Raw genomic sequence first — 17,749 nt, forward strand, 5'->3', positions numbered from 1 at the left:
GTTAGAGGGGGGCAGCTCTCTCCAGCCCCTGCTCCCAGCTCCTGTAGGATTATCCCTCAGGGACAGCTTTGCTTTTAAATCTGCTCAAGCAGTGGCTTCCTCCATGTCTCCAGGGAGACATTTTCACCCTGGAATTGTCCCAATGGTCCAGAGGTTTTTCTGAGGTTCAGCCTCACCATCTGTCCCTGTGGAATGTTTATCCCGAATCCTTGGCTCTGTTATATTGGAATCTTCAACCTTTCTGCTTCTTTCTTTCCCCCCTTAGTTTCTACCTTTGAACCCTCCTCTGGTTGTGTCTCAGTGGAGTGACACCCCCGTGGGGGGGTCAGGGAAGGGGTTTGGTGCTCAGTGCCCACCCAGGGGTTGGCATTCCCACCTTTTAAACCCCAATGTCCATTTGCTGCTGGAAGTCTGAGCCTAAACAACCTTATTGTTGTGCCCTTCCCTTCCCTTCCCTTCCCTTCCCTTCCCTTCCCTTCCCTTCCCTTCCCTTCCCTTCCCTTCCCTTCCCTTCCCTTCCCTTCCCTTCCCTTCCCTTCCCTTCCCTTCCCTTCCCTTCCCTTCCCTTCCCTTCCCTTCCCTTCCCAAACCTTCCCAAACCTTCCCAAACCTTCCCAAACCTTCCCTTCCCAAACCTTCCCAAACCTTCCCAAACCTTCCCAAACCTTCCCAAACCTTCCCTTCCCAAACCTTCCCTTCCCAAACCTTCCCTTCCCTTCCCTTCCCTTCCCTTCCCTTCCCTTCCCTTCCCTTCCCTTCCCTTCCCTTCCCTTCCCTTCCCTTCCCTTCCCTTCCCTTCCCTTCCCTTCCCTTCCCTTCCCAAACCTTCCCAAACCTTCCCAAACCTTCCCAAACCTTCCCAAACCTTCCCAAACCTTCCCAAACCTTCCCTTCCCAAACCTTCCCTTCCCAAACCTTCCCTTCCCAAACCTTCCCTTCCCTTCCCAAACTTTCCCAAACCTTCCCTTCCCAAACCTTCCCTTCCCAAACCTTCCCTTCTCAAACCTTCCCAAACCTTCCCTTCCCTTCCTTTCTGTTCCCTTTTGTTTCTTGTTTGTTTATTTGGGATTTTTACATGTTTGGTTGGTTGTTGTGCATTTTTTTCCCCCCCTTAACAAAATATTATGGAAAAGCCCGTGTTTCTCAGTGTTTCTCAGATGGATCCAAAGCCCAAAGGGAATCAGGGAGAAGATTCCCCATCGTTACTGCACCTCCCATATTTCCTCCACAGCCTTTCCTTCTCCATTTGGCTTCTCTTTCCTAAATTACCCCCAGGACCAGAGCGTGTCCCACCTGGTGGCCATTGCAGGGCTGTCCCTAAACCCCAGGAGAGGAGTTGGTGTCACCTCCTGCCTCTGAAAGCCACGTTTTCCTTGGGATTCTTGGGAGGATGATTTCAGCCAGAATTCCCTGGCATGGCCTCTTCATGGAGCTTCCAGGCAGTTTGGAAAGGGCCTCAAACATCAGTGAAGTACATTAGTTTTTAGTCTTTTTGAAGAGTAACCCCTCAGTGCTGTGCTGTGTCCTTATTTTTCAGAATCCAGGGATTGACATTGGGGATGTTTCTGAGAGAAAAGCGTTGAGGAAGAGCCTGAAGTGTAAAAATTTCCAGTGGTACCTGGACCATGTTTATCCAGAAATGAGGAGATACAACAACACCATTGCTTATGGAGAGGTAATTAAGGCTGAGCAGCCCCTGAGCTCAGACTGGTAATATTTCTCTGATGAGAAATCGCCTCAAAGGAGAGGAATGTGAATCAAAACTGACTATTTGTGTCTAATTACATAAATTTGGAGCAATCTGTTCCCAGTTTCTTCTAAAAACCTGTTTGGGGATTTATTTCTGATCTCGGAGACCGTATAAAGTAAAATATTTTAATACATCATTTACTGAATTGACAGAAAATTATCTATATTTCCCATTGACTGCATGGATTAAGCAGCTGTTTGTATACTTTTAATACACAGTCATCTTATAAAACCCTGTGACTTAAGCTCAGCCTAATTCCTGACAAGGTCTCTGTAGGATACAGTGTGTTGTCACAACAGCTTAAGGACAAGATAAAGTAAGGAGACTTAATTCAATCTCTGCTGGCTTTGAAACCGTTCTGAGAATATAGAAACAGGCATTTATGGGAACTAATAATAAATCCTCTGTTGCAATGGATCTGATGGAATAGTGGCAGTTGGAGGAGGCTCCTTGAAGCACAGCCTGAGCCTCCCAGATGGGAATAATTTTAGGAAAGATTTGTAATCAAAGTTACTTAAAGCCTGCAAGCTAAAACCTCCCAACAAGTATTTGCATAGAATAACAGAATCCTAAAATGCTTTAGGGTAGAAGGGGCACAAAAGCTCATCCAGTGCCACCCCCTGCCCTGGGCAGGGACACCTTCCACTGGCCCAGGTTGCTCCAACCTGGCCTTGGACACTCCCAGGGATCCAGGGGCAGCCACAGCTTCTCTGGGCAACCTGTGCCAGGGCCTCCCCACCCTCACAGCCAACAATTCCTTCCCAATATCCCATCTATCCCTGCCCTCTGGCAGTGGGAAGCCATTCCCCCTTATTCTGTCCCTCCATCCCTTGTCCCCAGTCCCTCTCCAGCTCTCCTGGAGCCCCTTTAGGCCCTGCAAGGGGCTCTCAGGTCTCCCTGGAGCCTTCTCTTCTCCAGGTGAACACCCCCAGCCCTCCCAGCCTGTTTCCAAAGGCATTTTTGCATTGTGGCCCTGCCTGGGAAGCCTGGAGAGAGGAGAGGGCAGAGCTCTGGAGAGGGGAGAGTTCTGGAAAGGGCAGAGCTCTGGGGACCAGCCCTGGTGCCCAGGGTTTGGTGGCTGTTTGACTCTGTACCACAAACCCACCCTTCCCTGGCCCCTCCAAAGTGTGTCCTTCAGCAGTGCTCTGCCATCTCTGCCTCTCCTCCTGCATCCCTCCTTTTTTTTCCAAGCTGGACTTTTCCTCTCTGCTGTTCAGTTTTCACCGAAATCTGAGCAATCCTGCATTGATTTTGGGCTCCTGACAGCCTAAAACTGGCTTTGTTCCCACCACACATGAGCAAAGAGAAGAAAACTCTGTCCAGGGAAACTGGCTGCTTGGAATGGTGATGATTGTGTAAAATCAACCCCCATTAGCCCTGGATTTAAAGAAAACACACAGTGCACTAAACCTTTCCCTGCCCAATTATTCCCTGTGATAGAACACCTTCTACAGCAGGAGAGGGCTGAGCATCTTTTGTTTCTTTATCTCTGATGAGACAGGGCCATAACTCTGCTCTTTTTCTTTCTTCCAGCTCCGAAACAACAAGGCCAAGGACGTGTGCCTGGACCAGGGCCCCCAGGAGAACCACACAGCAATCCTGTACCCCTGCCATGGCTGGGGGCCTCAGGTGAGGGGGCACTGGCAGAGGGCACAGCAGGCTGGGGAACTTGTCTGTTGGCTTCACTCTCCAATGGGTCAGGCCCAGCTTGTTGTTAAAAACACCTCAGGCATCACAGGGGATTTTCCCAGCTGCTCTTCATGTCCTGATTTGCTGGATTCTGCCAGAATCGTGGCAGAGCTGCAAGTAAAAGTTTGGAAAAAAATCTGCCAGGCAAAGGTAAATAATGATGGGAGCAAATAGCCCATGAGCAGGACACAATGCAAGACCAGTTAGGATGGGGATCTGAGCACCCTGGGATAGTGGAAGGTGGCCCTGCCTGTGGCAGGGGTTGGAACAGGATGATCCTTAAGGTCCCTTCCAACCCAAACCACACCATGATTCCCTGATTCTTCCCAACCCAAACCACTCCATGATTCCCTGATTCTTCCTGTTTCACCCAGCAGAATAAAAATGGCCCAGTGGGATAAAGCAAACAAACAGTGCTGAGATAATTCTCCATCTCACCCTGGCTGGGATTTCCCTTTGCGTGACTTTTCTACCACTCCTTTTGCCTCTCCAAAATTGTGGGGTATCTGGGGTCCAACACACTCCAGGAGGTTCATTTTCAGCTAAAAAATGTATAGTTCAAGTGATGGAAATGCAGGAAGATCCCATTCTCACTCCATGGTCACCCTGGGCTTTCCAGGCTCACCAGGACTGAGGAATCCCAGAGTTCATCTGAGCCTGAACTGGAAAATTCAGGAGCCACCTGAGCCTGGGGGGGAGCTGTGGGAGATAATCTCCCTTTGGTTTATCCCTGCCTCTGATCAGGCAGCTGGGGCTGATCCAGTCACTGCTAAATACAACAAAGCTGGTGCTTAAATGCACACAATTTTTTTGTCAAATGGCACAAAATGCCTTTTGGACTTTGTGGATGGAAACTTCAACCTCTAAGTGCATTATGGGGTGAGAAACTGGATTACCTGACACTGCCTGCTAACCCTGGGCTCTGAGATGAATGGCTGAAAGCAGGTTATTTGTTTTTCCCTCAGTTATTGTGATTAAATTTAACTACGTTTTCTTCTCCTACCTGAAGTTCTGAAGCCAAACCTGGCAGTGCTGCTGACTCCCTTCATGCTTCCCATTGTCCAACCTCAGCAGAGATTCTTCCTGGTCTTCCCTCTCCACGTTGTCCCTTCCCTCTTCCCACTGAGAGCCAGTTCTTGGCAGTTCTTTTGTTTCATGATACATTCCATGGGTTAAACTCCTTGGAAATGCTTTCTTTAGAGTAATTGTCAGTGAGTGCAGGAGCTTTGAAATTTGCAGCAAAATTGGACTTTCTCTACAACTGTTTAATTAATGGGCTGTTTGTTGTAATTTATTGCTGGGAATGTAATGTAAACACTTGTTATATATAAATATATATATATAAATTTTTTATTCATTTTTAGATATATATATATAAACCCACAAGGAGCTGCAATTCCTTTGGAGTTGTTCAGCATCTCAAAGCTCACACGGTGGTGCTCAAGTTGCACATCATGTCCTGAAATCCCCCTTTCTCTCCTTGATCCTGTGGCCCATCCCAGACATGTTTGAAGTTTAATTTTAACTAAATTTAGTTTAATTAAGAGCAGGTTCCTCAGCAGCAGATGAGGGGGAGGTGTGGGTTCCCTGCTGGCATTGTCATGGGGTGAGGACAGGGGGGCTGTGGATCCCGTTCCCTGCCATGCTGGGGGTGGTGGGATGTTCTTGGAAGTCCTTGTTCTTTCCAAGTCCATCCCCACACCATCCTTCTGTCTGTAGATCTACAGCCCACCTGGGAAAAAGAGGGAATGACCTCCAGGGAGGGATTTTTGCCACTTATCCCATCAAGGCAGGGCAGTTTGTGCTCAATCTTGAATTTCTGCTCTATCCTGCTCCTGGCTTTAAGCTCAGCCTGGAGCACTGAGCTGGATGCAGCTGGGTGTGCTTGTTCTTTCCAAGTCCATCCCCACATCGTCCCTCTGTCTCTAGAGACACATGGAAAGAGAGGGAATGACCTGCAGGGAGGGATTTTTGCCACTTATCCCATCAAGGCAGTGCAGTTTGTGCTCGATCCTGAATTTCTGCTCTCTCCTCACTGCTCCTGGCTTTAAGCTCAGCCTGGAGCACTGAGCTGGATGCAGTTGGGTGTGGTGGCCCTGAATGCAGATGAGACCTTGGCTTTACTCACAGCTCCTCCTCTGTATCACTTACCAGTGGCATTTTAGGGGTTTGTCTCAGGTTTTCTCTTTAGCTTCCCCTTCTCTCTGCTTTCATTCACTTCCAGGTCAACTCATGACCAGATTCCATCACGAGGTATCCTTTTATCCTGTAATTATCTTCAGCCTGCTGATGGATTTTTTTTTTCCTGCCTGATGGCTTCATCTTTGAAGCAATTCATCATGCAAACACCTTGCAGTAATGATGTATTACACTAATAATACAGTAATACCTCATTGGAGTGACAGAACTATGGTGATGTATTAAGGTGATAGAAAGCACTATAATACTATAAAACTTAAGATAATGTTCACCCAGCAGAGCATTTCATTTAATTATAGGATAAAATATGTTTTGCCCATTTAAGCAGCAGAACCTGAGGACAAACCCATCAATACTGGGATCATGTGGGACACAGGTGACGAAACAGCACATCAGATTAAATTGTGTTAAAAGGCAAATAGTGAACATTTTCCTGAGGGCTGTTAATTGATGGGCTGCTCAGTGCAGAAGGGAAGCCAAACAACCCTAAATTATTTTCCAATAGAGTCAATGAAGGTCAGCAAGGCTTTTATTTCCCAGGTGCTAAGATGTCTAATTAACTTTCTTCCCTCCCTGGGATGCAGCCAGGCAGAAATAATAATCCCACAAGATGGATTGCTGGGGGGAATCAGCCTGAGCTCTGTGTCCCTCTGCTCCCACTGGATCAGGGGCTGGGGGTCCCTGGGAGAAGAAGTCCCCTGAGGAGCAGCTGAGGGAGCTGGGGGGGCTCAGCCTGGAGAAAAGGAGGCTCAGGGGGAACCTTCTGGCTCTGCAATCCCCTGACAGGAGGGGGGAGCTGGGGGGGGTCGGGCTCTGCTCCCAGGGAACAAGGGACAGGAGGAGAGGGAACGGCCTCAGGCTGTGCCAGGGGAGGGTCAGGTTGGACATCAGGAGGAATTTCTCCATGGAAAGGGTGGTCAGGCACTGGCAGGGGCTGCCCAGGGAGGTGGTGGAGTCCCCACCCCTGGAGGTGTCCAAGGAAGGCCTGGAGGTGGCACTCAGTGCTCTGGGCTGGGGGACAAGGTGGGGATGGGGCACAGGGTGGGCTCAATGATCCTGGAGGGCTTTTCCAGCCTAAAGGATTCTGTGATTCCCCCCAGGGCAAAGCAGCCCCCCAAATTCCACCTGAAAGAGTGGAATTTTTCAAGATTCAGTTTGACCCAGATTGTGATTTAACTGGAAGGATGTTCCCAGGAGGCTCCAGGTGTCACTCAGTGTGTCTGGCTGGGGATGTGGCTTTGGGCCACTGGGATTGAGGAAGGGGTTTAGGACCTCTGAATATTAACCACTTTTAAATGGTTAACTTGGTAAGAGCTTGAAACTGTTTTCCTCTGGTCCTTTGTCTTGGTTTTCCCTTTGTTTCTTGTCCTGTGCTGGGCTGGGTTGGGATCCTCAGCTCTGGAGAGGAGCAAAATAACAAAAGAATTAAGGCATGGAGCACCTTTTCTTTGGAGTCAGGCTGGGAGAGCTGGGGGGGTTCACCTGGAGAAGAGAAGGCTCCAGGGAGACCTGAGAGCCCCTTGCAGGGCCTAAAGGGGCTCCAGGAGAGCTGGAGAGGGACTGGGAACAAGGGATGGAGGGACAGGACAAGGGGGAATGGCTTCCCACTACCAGAGGGCAGGATAGATGGGATATTGGGAAGGAATTCCTGGCTATGAGGGTGGGGAGGCCCTGGCACAGGTTGCCCAGAGAAGCTGTGGCTGCCCCAGCCCTGGAAGTATCCAAGGCCAGGTTGGAACAACCTGGGCTAGTGGAAGGTGTCCCTGCCCATGGCAGGGGGTTGGATGAGATGATCCTTAAGGTCCCTTCCAACCCAAACCATTCCAGGATTCTCCGACTCTGTGTAAACATCCCAAAAGAAGAAAATTCCCATAGTGTCTGAGGAGTGAGTTAGACAAGTTAGACAGGATTTTTTGGGAATAATCACCCTCAGGTTTGCAGTTGGACAGGCTTGGAGGCTGCAGTGGCTGTTGCTGAGCCTCTGTCAGGGTCCAGACACGTGTTGGGGACTTCTTTGTCCTCTCTTACACAGTACATGACACATCAATAGATGCACTTGCTGCATCATATCCATGTTTGTTTTCCAGCTCATCCCGCCTCCCCTCCGCCCCCGCCCTGCTCCGTTCCCGCGGAAGGGCTGCATTTTTGCTCTACTTATTTTTCCCACCACATTAGGCAATAACATGTCAGAGCAGAACTCGTGGTGCCTGGTGGGCACGGGGCCAACTGTCTGAGGACAGGCTGCCAAATCCCATAAAAAAGGGAAGCGTCTGGCACGCGAATCCCGAACGTGGCGGGAAACGTTTCGGGAACGGGAGACGGCGAAGAACTCGCGTTGCACATTTGGGACATCTGGGTGGTTTCTTCCTCTGTCATGGAGAAAGCTGGTCTTTTTTATTTTATTTTATTTTATTTTATTTTATTTTATTTTATTTTATTTTATTTTATTTTATTTTATTTTATTTTATTTTATTTTATTTTATTTTATTTTATTTTATTTTATTTTATTTTATATTTTATTTTATTTTATTTTATTTTATTTTTTTATTTTATTTTATGTACCTGATCCTTTTTGCAAGACAAGGAGTCTTGTCATAGAATCCCAGAATCCCAGGATGGGTTGGGCTGGAAGGGACCTTAAAGCCCATCTCATTCCAATGTAGCAGGGTCTGACTTTGGCTCATAACCATGAATCCAGGGATAGTGCTGCCCAAATCCCTTGGGACGGGGCCTGGCTCTGCCTGCACAGGCTGGGGAGTTACATGTTGGGCATCAAACAAACCCTCTGCTCCTTCACATCTCACCAGGGGCCATTTGCCAAGAGCTTTCACCGCCAGGAGGGTTCAGTGCAGCAGCCCCACAGCACCATCAGAGCCATGGGATGGGTTGGGCTGGAAGGGACCTTGAAAGGACATTTAGTCCAACCCCTGCCATGGGCAGGGACACCTTCCACTAGCCCAGGTTGCTCCAACTCAACCTTGGACACTTCCAGGGCTGGGGCAGCCACAGCTTCTCTGGGCAACCTGTGCCAGGGCCTCCCCACCTGAACAGGGAAGGATTCCTTCCCAATATCCAACCTAAATTCTCCTCTTTCACTTTGAACCCATTTTCCCTTGTTTTATCACTCCAGTTCCTGGTGAACAGTCCCTCTCCAGCTTCCCTGTAGCTCTTTCAGATCCTGGAAGGAGCTGTGAGGTCTCCACACAACCTTCTCTTCTCCAGGCTGAACAGCCCCAAATTCCTCAGCCTGTCTCCTTGGGGAGGTGCTCCAGCCCCCTCAGCTTTAGGCCCTCCTCTGGACTTGCTCCACACTTCCACGTCCTCCTTATGTTGGGGGCAGCAGAATGCTGGGAATGTGGGGCTCAGGTGCTCTTTCAGATGAGCTGCCTGGTTCAAATCCCACTGTCAGGCTTTGAGCACCACCTGCCTCCAGGCTTGGCCCATGGACACGTCCAGCTGCTGAACACAGACATGGGGACTGAGCCCTCAGCTGGGCTGGAGGTGCCCTGGGGTCATTCCCAGCTTGCTCCAGCCTTGGGCACAGCTGGCAGCCCAGCACAGGATGGGAGAGGATCCACATCCTGCACTTGGGCACTCCATGCCAGGGAATGGGTGGGAGGAGGAGGAGCTGATGGTTGTGGCTTTAAACTCTGCAGGTTGTCCTCCTTTCCACCCCAGGAGTTTGGAGGGAAGTTACTGTCAGGCTAAAGAGACACAACTGTTCTGCACCAGCTGGCAAAGGGCCCTGGGGGGCCAAGGGCAGATCCTGCACTGGGGGACAGGATGGGGCAGCTTTGCCCCCAGAGAAGCTGTGGCTGCCTCCTCCCTGGGAGTGTCCAAGGCCAGGTTGGACAGGGCTTGGAGCAACCTGGGCTGGTGGAAGGTGTCCCTGCCCATGGCAGGGGGTGGAACTGGATGAGCTTTAAGGTCCCTTCCAACACAACCATTCCAGGATTCTGTGATTCTTTATTCATAGGAGAATTCAAGACATCTGCAAGAACATGACATTTTTAAGAACTGGACATCAGTGTCAACTTGGGCTGAGAGGATTGGGATTGTTCAGCCTGGAGCAGAGAAACTTTGGGGTGACCTTGACTGTGGCCTCCTAGTGCCTGAAGGGGCTACAAGAAGATGGAGAGAGACTGTTTACAAGGGCCTGGAGTGACAGGACAAGGGGAATGGCTTCCCACTACCAGAGGGCAGGGTTAGATGGAATATTGGGAAGGAATCCTTCCCTGTTCAGGTGGTGAGGCCCTGGCACAGGTTGCCCAGAGAAGCTGTGGCTGCCCCAGCCCTGGAAGTGTCCAAGGTTGAGTTGGAGCAACCTGGGCTAGTGGAAGGTGTCCCTGCCCATGGCAGGGGTTGGACTAAATGTCCTTTCAAGGTCCCTTCCAGCCCAACCCATCCCATGGCTCTCTGATGGTGCTGTGGGGCTGCTGCACTGAACCCTCCTGGCAGTGAAAGCTCTTGGCAAATGGCCCCTGTTGAGATGTGAAGGAGCAGAGGGTTTGTTTGATGTCCAACATGTAACTCCCCAGCCTGTGCAGGCAGAGCCAGGCCCCATCCCAAGGGATTTGGGCAGCACCATCCCTGGATTCATTGTCACGAGCCAGAGTCGGATCCTGTTACATTGTTTTAACTTGATTTTCAGTGTTTAATTATTCCAGCCCAGATAACCCAAACTCCCAGTGTGATTTACTCTCTCTCTTTAAGCATCTGGGTCACAGATATGCTCAGTTAATTAATGTGCTGAATCCTCCTTATTTGTCTGCCAGATAATGGCCTGATTCATAATTTAAAGAAGCAGCAGTGGATATCTTTCCCTTGTACCATAAAAGGCAGGACAGTGTCATTCATTCCTTTCTACTCCTGAATTTAAATATATTTAGGGAAATATTTGGATGGGATTCCTTAAACCCCAAGAATGGAGGAGCCCTTTGTGTGTGGCCCCAGGGTGGGGATGTGTCACTGCCTGCTGATGTTTCAGTGCCAGCACCAGCTCTGCTGCTCCCAACCTGCATCTCCTTGGCACCTGAGCCAGGTCTCTTGGAGCTGGTGGGATGCTGGGATATGCTGGGATCAGCTGCAGTCCTGAGCCTTTGCTTGGGGCTGAGCTGTGGGGGAGACTCGGGCTCACATCCCTGGGGAACAGGGCCAGGTCTGTCCCGGCCCCCTTTGGCTGACGGTGCTGCCCGGCCCTGTTGGAGCTCTGGAGGCTGTGCCAGGCACACCAGGGCACCAATCCAGGCCAAAGCCAGGCTGGCTCACCGAGCTGGGCCAGCAATACCAGCCAACCAGGGGAAATCATCCATGGCCCCATCCTACAGTGTTCAGACCCAAAGGAGGATGGAGGAGTCACAGAATTTGCTGAGCTGGAAGGGATCCCCAAGGATCATCAGTCCAACCCTGAGCCCTGCACAGGCCCAGCCCCAAGAGTCACCCCCTGTGCCCCAGAGGATCAGCCAAACCCTCCCTGAGCTCTGGCAGCCTTGGGGCTGTGCCCACTGCCCTGGGGAGCCTGGGCAGTGCCCAACCAGCCTCTGGGGGAAGAACCTTTGGCTGAGATCCAACCTGAGCCTGCCCTGACACAGCTCCAGCCATTCCCTGGCTGCTGTCCCTGGTCCCCCCAGAGCAGAGCTCAGTCCCTGCCCCTCCTCTGCCCCTGCCCAGGAAGGTGGAACTGCACTGAGGTCTCCCCTCAGTCTCCTCTGCTCCAGCTGAACACACCAAGTGCCCTCAGTGTCCTCACATGGCTTCAAATCAAGGGCCTTCCCCATCCTCGTGGCCTCCTTTGGACACTCTCTAATGGCTCAATCCCTTCCCTCCATTGTGTCCCCCCAAACTGCCCCAATGTTGAGGTGAGGCCGCCCCAGGGCAGAGCAGAGTGGGACAATCCCGATGGATTTAAGGCTCAGAGTTATTCTCACCCCTTCCCTGTGTCTCATCTCCCCACCTTTTTTTTTTTTTTTGCATCTGAAAAAAACCCCAAACCCAAATCAAGGCTAAAAAGGCTGGATAAAGTTGTTTTTTCCCCTCTTTTCAGTTCTGCTTTCCCTGTGCCCCTTCCCCACAGCTCTGTCCTTTCCTGTATCGCTTTAGTGACGCTCCCACGGTGCTGATGGTCCTTTCTGTCCTCCCCTGCCCACAGCTGGCCCGTTACACCAAGGAGGGGTTCCTTCACCTGGGTGCCCTGGGCACCACGACCCTGCTCCCGGACACCCGGTGCCTGGTGGATAACGGGAAGAGCCGCTTCCCGCAGCTCCTGGACTGCGAGAAGGTCAAGAGCAGCCTCCACAAGCGCTGGAGTTTCATCCAGGTGTGTTCCAAGTCTGCTTCCCAAAGCCTGGGCTGGGGCACCACGTCTGACACGAGATGGGGTGGGACAACTGATCCCATGGAACGGCAGGTGCCGGGTCCCAAGGCAGAGGGAAAAGGTGAAGAGGGATCAGGGGCAGGATTTGGGGTCCATTTCCAGTAGAAGTTTTCCTTTCTGATGCCATAAAGGTGGATCTGGTTACATCTGGTGGATGTGGCCTGCCCTGCCAATGACTCCCAGATTCCTTGTGGGTAATCTCCATGAAAACACAGTATTCTTGTGCCAAGGCAGAGTGTAAATTAATCTACACTGTACACAAGTGTCCCACCTTCCCAACACAGGGAATTTACAGGTTCCAGATATTCCTTGGGTGCTTTATGGATGCTCATTCCACTCCCACTATTTATTTTAGGAATTATTTTATTGTTGGAATTGCATTTCCACCCAGCTAGAGCCCAAGGACGTGTCCGTACCCCTGGGTGCCACCCTGATTTGCTTCACAGGCAACCCAAAGTCTTAATTTTTTTAATGCTTTCCCCCTATCCTTTAATTTTAATTTATTCCTTTCACTTCAGAACGGTGCCATCCTGAACAAGGGCACGGGGAGGTGCCTGGAAGTGGAGAACAAGGGAATGGCTGGAATCGATCTGATCCTTCGCAGCTGCACAGGACAAAGGTGGACAATTAAAAACTTCATCAAGTAAAGGCTGAAAGGGTCAGGGGAGTGTGACTCCAGCCACAGCTGACCTGGACTGATCTGACGGGACTCCTTTGGAAAGGATGGAATATCAAACCAGAGCTTTATTCATGTTATCAGGAGAGGACATGGGGGAAATGGGCATCGCTGTCTTTCTGTTGTTGTGTTGAAGTCTCCCCCAGCTGATCCCAGTGTGTGAAACTGGGGCAGAACTGCTGGTTCCTTCTGCAGAGCACTGGGGAAGGTGCTGCTGGGACGACTGGGATGAGCTCCTGCAGCCCCGGGAGCCTCGTGCTGACAGGGAATTGTTGCTTTCCCAGACAACTCCAAGCCCTGCCAAAGGGCTGGGTAGGTTCAGGGTCACCCACCCTGGATACACCTGCCTGGCAAGGGTGAAAATTTGGGTGCTTGTGAGAGGAAAATGGTCACCAGGCCCCAAAGGAGGGGAGGGTGAAGGACATGCTGTCTTGTTGGGTCCTTGCTCTCTTTTCCCTTCCTTGCCCCTGCATCCAGCAGCCCCTTTTCTGAGTGCTGGAGGGACAAAACACTCCCTTCATCCCCCAGCTCTTAATCCCAAATATCCTCAAACAAAATGCCACTGAATAAACCCACTGATCTCCCATTCCCCCCCTCCCTCACCCATGTGCTGAGCAGCACCAGTCCCTCCCATGGAGACCCCAAATTCCCCTTGGGAACGATGTGGGATGTCTGCCTGCCCTTTGGGGACATCAGGAATGGTGGTCTCCCTAACTCTGCAGTGGTGTCCTCTTCCCTGTCCTGCCTTGTCCATGTGTCACCGTGGCCAAGGCCCTCCCCACACTGTCCTTGTCCCTTCAGACCTTCCCAAGCTTTGGAAGGAGCAGAGAGGGAGGGCAAGAGACCAAAAAATGGCACTTTGGCTGAAATTCTTGACCTGCAAGTCACTTCAGGCTTGTTAATATGGTGGACTGGTCTCACAATAATTTTGGCTGCCAACTCTTGGCTCCCAAACCCACCCAGCTGTCACAGGAGACCATTATTTGGGGCCCTGGTGTCTGGCTCACCTGGAAAAGGGAAACATGGTCCTGCACAATTGCTGCCCATGGATGGACACAGGCCTTGCCCAGCAGAGAGGAGAAGCCAGCCCTTCTCCTGTCCTTCTCACAGAATAATACTCTTTCTGGTTGCCCTCTGGCTAGGGTGCACTAAAATATATTAATATATGAGATGTATGTGTAAATATGGTTCCCAAAGATGGGATGTGCACAGAGTTGTTTGCTGCAGAGCACTCATGCCTGTCTTCCATTTGCATCAGGATGAAGCTACCTGGATGTTTAATGAGTTTAATTTTCAATGCCATGCAGCAGGTTTATAACTGATGTTTTAGTAATTTATTGAACAGAAGCAGATATATTTCATTGTTCCTTCTACAGCAACGTAGGACTGATTGTTCATTTAGGCTTTACAGGGCTCCCTCAAGCATTGGGGTTGTCCCTGATTTTTTTCCCTTGCCTTCCTTAATGAAGTAAAACCTCTTAGTTGTCCTGAACTGCAGAGTAGGGAGTCAATGTAGAATTTTGCTCTCCTTCTTCGCTGTTGCATCATCTCTCGTGTAATAAATCTCAACCCTTACCAACCTGATATGATCACAAATCTTTAGATGCATGATATGTTTTCCCCCTTCCGTTTGTTGCTGCCTTCTAAGAAAAGCAATTTGCTGCTGAAGTGGACTCCAGGCAAGTCCGGGGGGTTGGTCAAAGTGCTCCAAAGCCCTTTAATTGAGCAATCAGTTTGCTGTCAGTCACCAGCGGCAGCCACGTGTGGGTCAGAGGAGGGGAAAGCCTGAATGTTTCAGGATAAACAACGAAAAATATCGTAGAATTCCTAGTTCCCAGTCCAGCTCGAGTCCTGCCAGTGCCCAGGGCACCAGCAGATGGGCTTTGTCACATTTAATCTGGTGGGATGAGGTGCCACCCCCAGCCCTCCGTCTGCGCCGCTGCTCCCGGCAGCACCACTGAATGTGTGGCTTCCCCTCGGCTCCCATCCCTGGCAGGAGCTGCTCCAGCTGCCAGGCAGGAGGGACAGGCTGTGTTTAGCTCTCTGGATTGTCACCACAGCCCCTCTGGGATGTCCCTGTGTCCAGCAGCCCCCGGCAGAGCATCTCCCAGTGCCATCGGTGCCATCCCTGCACTCGGGGCACAAGACGAGGATCCTGCTGGTGATGAGCTCTTTGATCCTTTATTAAGGTTCATAGATGCCTTTCCTTCATGCTCCATGTGGAAAACAACCCCCTGACTCTCCACAAGGAAGGGGAAGCTGGAAATGATCACTCAGAGCCCCCGCTGAGGTGTTTGCCCCTTGTCGCTGCTGTAATTGCAGCTTTCAACGACTGAGAAGAATCAGGAAAATCAGCACGAGCAAAATGAGGAATGAAAGTGAGAATTTAATCTGCTGTGTCCATGTAAGTGAAATTCTGACACTGGTTTGTGACATGCAGAGGTGATTGCTGAGGCCACAGCCCGAGGTCTGCGCCCTCCGAAACCGTAGGAATCTGTCTTAGAAATCTGGGTCTAATTGTTGCATCTTGGCTTATCTCTAATAATATGTTAATTGCTTTAAGAAGTGATATCCAAGTGATTCTTATTAAATATATGATTTGAGCCTTGTCTCCTGAGTGGTTTTAAAAAGATTCACTGCTGATGAGATACAGAGGCAGTCATTCTTCTCTGCTACTTATTTAATAGAAAAGTGCTGCTTTTTTAATGAAACTTCCACTTTTAAAAGAAATGGAAATGAAGGAGAAATCAAGAGAGATGGTGGACACAGATTAACTCCCATCCCATCCATCCCACTGCTGTCACTCACCAGATAACACAGTTACATCCCAGAACTGAGAAGAGATGTGGTAAATAAAGCAGCGCCTGCAAACGTGTTCCTGAACCCAGGCTGGGTGTTCCTGAAGGTTCCTAAACGTTACCTGGAGCTCAGGGCACTCCAACCCACCTCCTCACATCCCTGTTCTCCTACAAACCAGGTGGTGCCCTGTAAGGAGAGTGAGGGCTGGGCAGGAGGGAGGTGTCTCTGGGGGTGCCCCGTGTGACAAAGGCACCCCAGCAGCTCCTCGGGTGGCAGCAGCAGCTCTTGCCCCGAGCTGGGGGCACAGCAAATGTGCCCATCACCCCAGGGAAGTGTCACCAACAGCCTGGGCCTGGCTGGGCAGGGGGTGGGACATCCCATGGTGGGATCTGCAACCACAGGATCACCCAAGATGGAAACCTGTGCCCTTGTGGGGAGCATCTGACACACTCAGGGCTTCCTCAGGGGAACACTTCAGTGCAATGTGCTCCACAGCAGAGAATCATGGAATGCTTTGGGTTGGAGGGGACATTAAAGACCATCCTGTCCCACCCCCTACCATGGACAGGGACACCTTCCACTAGCCCAGGTTGCTTCAAGCCCTGTCCAACCTGGCCTTGGACACTTCCAAGGATGGGGCAGCCACAGCTTCTCTGGGCAACCTGTGCCAGGGCCTCTCCACCTGAACAGCCAGGAATTCCTTCCCAATATCCCATCTAACCCTGCCCTCTGGCAGTTTGATGCCATTCCCTCTTCTCCTGTCACTCCAGGCCTTGGAAATGGTCTCTTTCCAGCTCTCTTGTAGCCTCTTCAGGTCCTGCAAGGCCACAGTTAGGTCTCCCTGGAGCCTTCTCTTCTCCAGCTGAACTCCCCCAGCTCTCCCAACCTTCCCTCCCAGCAGAGCTGCTCCATCCCTCTGGTGCCTCCTCTGGACTCTCTCCAGCAGCTCCATGTCCTCCCTGTGCTGTTCCCAGGGCTGGGGCAGCTCTGCAGGGGGGTCTCAGCTGAGGGGGCAGAGGGGCAGAATCCCCCCCTGCCCTCTGCCCACGCTGGGGGATCAGCCCAGGGCACAGGGTTGGGTCATGTGCAGCCTCTCCCCCAGGTCCTTCTCCCAGGGCTGCTCCATCTGCTCATCCCCAGCCTGGATTGATCCTGGGATTGCCCTGATCCAGGTGCAGCAGCAGCACTTGGCCTTGTTAAACCTCAGGAGATTCCCAGGGGCCACTTCTGGAGCTTGTGCAGAGGGATGGTCCCATCCTCCAGGTGTGTCACTGCAGCCTCACCCTGCAAACCTGCTGAGGGGGCCCTTGATCCCTTCACCTGTGTCATTCATGAAGATATTAAATAACACTGATCCCAAAACAGACCCCTGGCAGACACCACTTGTCCCTGTGTCCCTCAGGGCTCTGAGTCATGGACCAGCCTCTGGAGTCCACAGTGAGCTCTTCCCCTGCTGCTGCCCTTTGTGCTGCCCTGGGCAGGGAGCAGAACTTCCAGAAAGTTCCCTCTAAGCCCTCAAATGAAGTGAAACTCTTGTTTCAAAGTCAGAGGTTTCACTGCAAAGCCTCTGCTCGGGCACGGAGCAATCTGGGCACTCGTCTGCTGCTGGGCACAGACTGAGCACTCCACTGGGCAGGGGGAAATGAGGCATCAGAAACCTCTGCAGCTCCTCTTGGCAGATGAGAAGCCATCCTTTGCTGGGCTGGGGACTGGGAAAAGCATGTGTGGCCATTAGGAATCTCAGCTGGATTTCCAAGGACGTGGGCAGGAAGGATGAAGGGTCATTCCCTGTCACTGCCAAACCAAAAGAGTCCTTTAAACATCAGAAAAGCTTTGTGCCAGCTTTAGGGACATAAATAAACCCTTCCAGCCCCATCAGCCCAGTAAAGGTGAGGGGTTGAGCTCTTTTTTTTGTTGGGGGGCTGGTCCTGTGTATTGGAGGAAGTGGTTCCTGGAATCCCTGTTCTTATAAATGGAAAAAAATCCACAAATTAGTTATGGCTTTAAAGATTCCTACAGGCAGGAGCCACACAACCCTCTGGAGCCAGGGAAGCTGCTCAGCTCCTCCAGGTGTCCCGTGAAGTCAAGACTGGTGGGACTGGGATTTTAGTGAGGACTGCTGGGAGTGAGGAGCTGAGGAGCAAAGTGACCTCATCCTTCTAGGAACAGTCAGATAAAATACCAGAGCAGAGTGATGAGCTTCAGAGCCCAGCTCAGCATTCTCCAGTTCTCCAGGATATCCTGTCAGGAGCAAGTGGGTTCA

The 17,749-nt window shown here is 51.2% G+C and overlaps 3 protein-coding genes across 3 annotated transcripts in view; 2 read left to right on the forward strand and 1 right to left on the reverse strand.

Annotated features, from left to right (window-relative positions):
- The window catches only part of GALNT17 (polypeptide N-acetylgalactosaminyltransferase 17), a 217,753-nt gene extending 202,463 nt beyond the window's left edge, over positions 1 to 15,290 (forward strand). Inside the window, exons 8-11 of the mRNA XM_064677617.1 lie at positions 1,538 to 1,675; positions 3,284 to 3,379; positions 11,787 to 11,954; positions 12,530 to 15,290. Of these exons, the coding sequence (XP_064533687.1) occupies positions 1,538 to 1,675; positions 3,284 to 3,379; positions 11,787 to 11,954; positions 12,530 to 12,658 (531 nt within the window). The 3' untranslated portion in view covers positions 12,659 to 15,290. The remainder of the gene's footprint in view (positions 1 to 1,537; positions 1,676 to 3,283; positions 3,380 to 11,786; positions 11,955 to 12,529) is intronic.
- AUTS2 (activator of transcription and developmental regulator AUTS2) overlaps positions 1 to 17,749 on the forward strand; it is a 1,122,443-nt gene that overhangs the window by 1,044,783 nt on the left and 59,911 nt on the right. The window lies entirely within an intron of this gene.
- CALN1 (calneuron 1) overlaps positions 6,915 to 17,749 on the reverse strand; it is a 178,429-nt gene continuing 167,594 nt past the window's right edge. Inside the window, exon 6 of the mRNA XM_064677618.1 lies at positions 6,915 to 7,036. Within this exon, the coding sequence (XP_064533688.1) occupies positions 6,930 to 7,036 (107 nt within the window). The 3' untranslated portion in view covers positions 6,915 to 6,929. The remainder of the gene's footprint in view (positions 7,037 to 17,749) is intronic.

The sequence above is a fragment of the Pseudopipra pipra genome, chromosome 21 (genome assembly GCF_036250125.1).
Source record: "Pseudopipra pipra isolate bDixPip1 chromosome 21, bDixPip1.hap1, whole genome shotgun sequence".
Classification (NCBI taxonomy): Eukaryota; Metazoa; Chordata; class Aves; order Passeriformes; family Pipridae; genus Pseudopipra; species Pseudopipra pipra.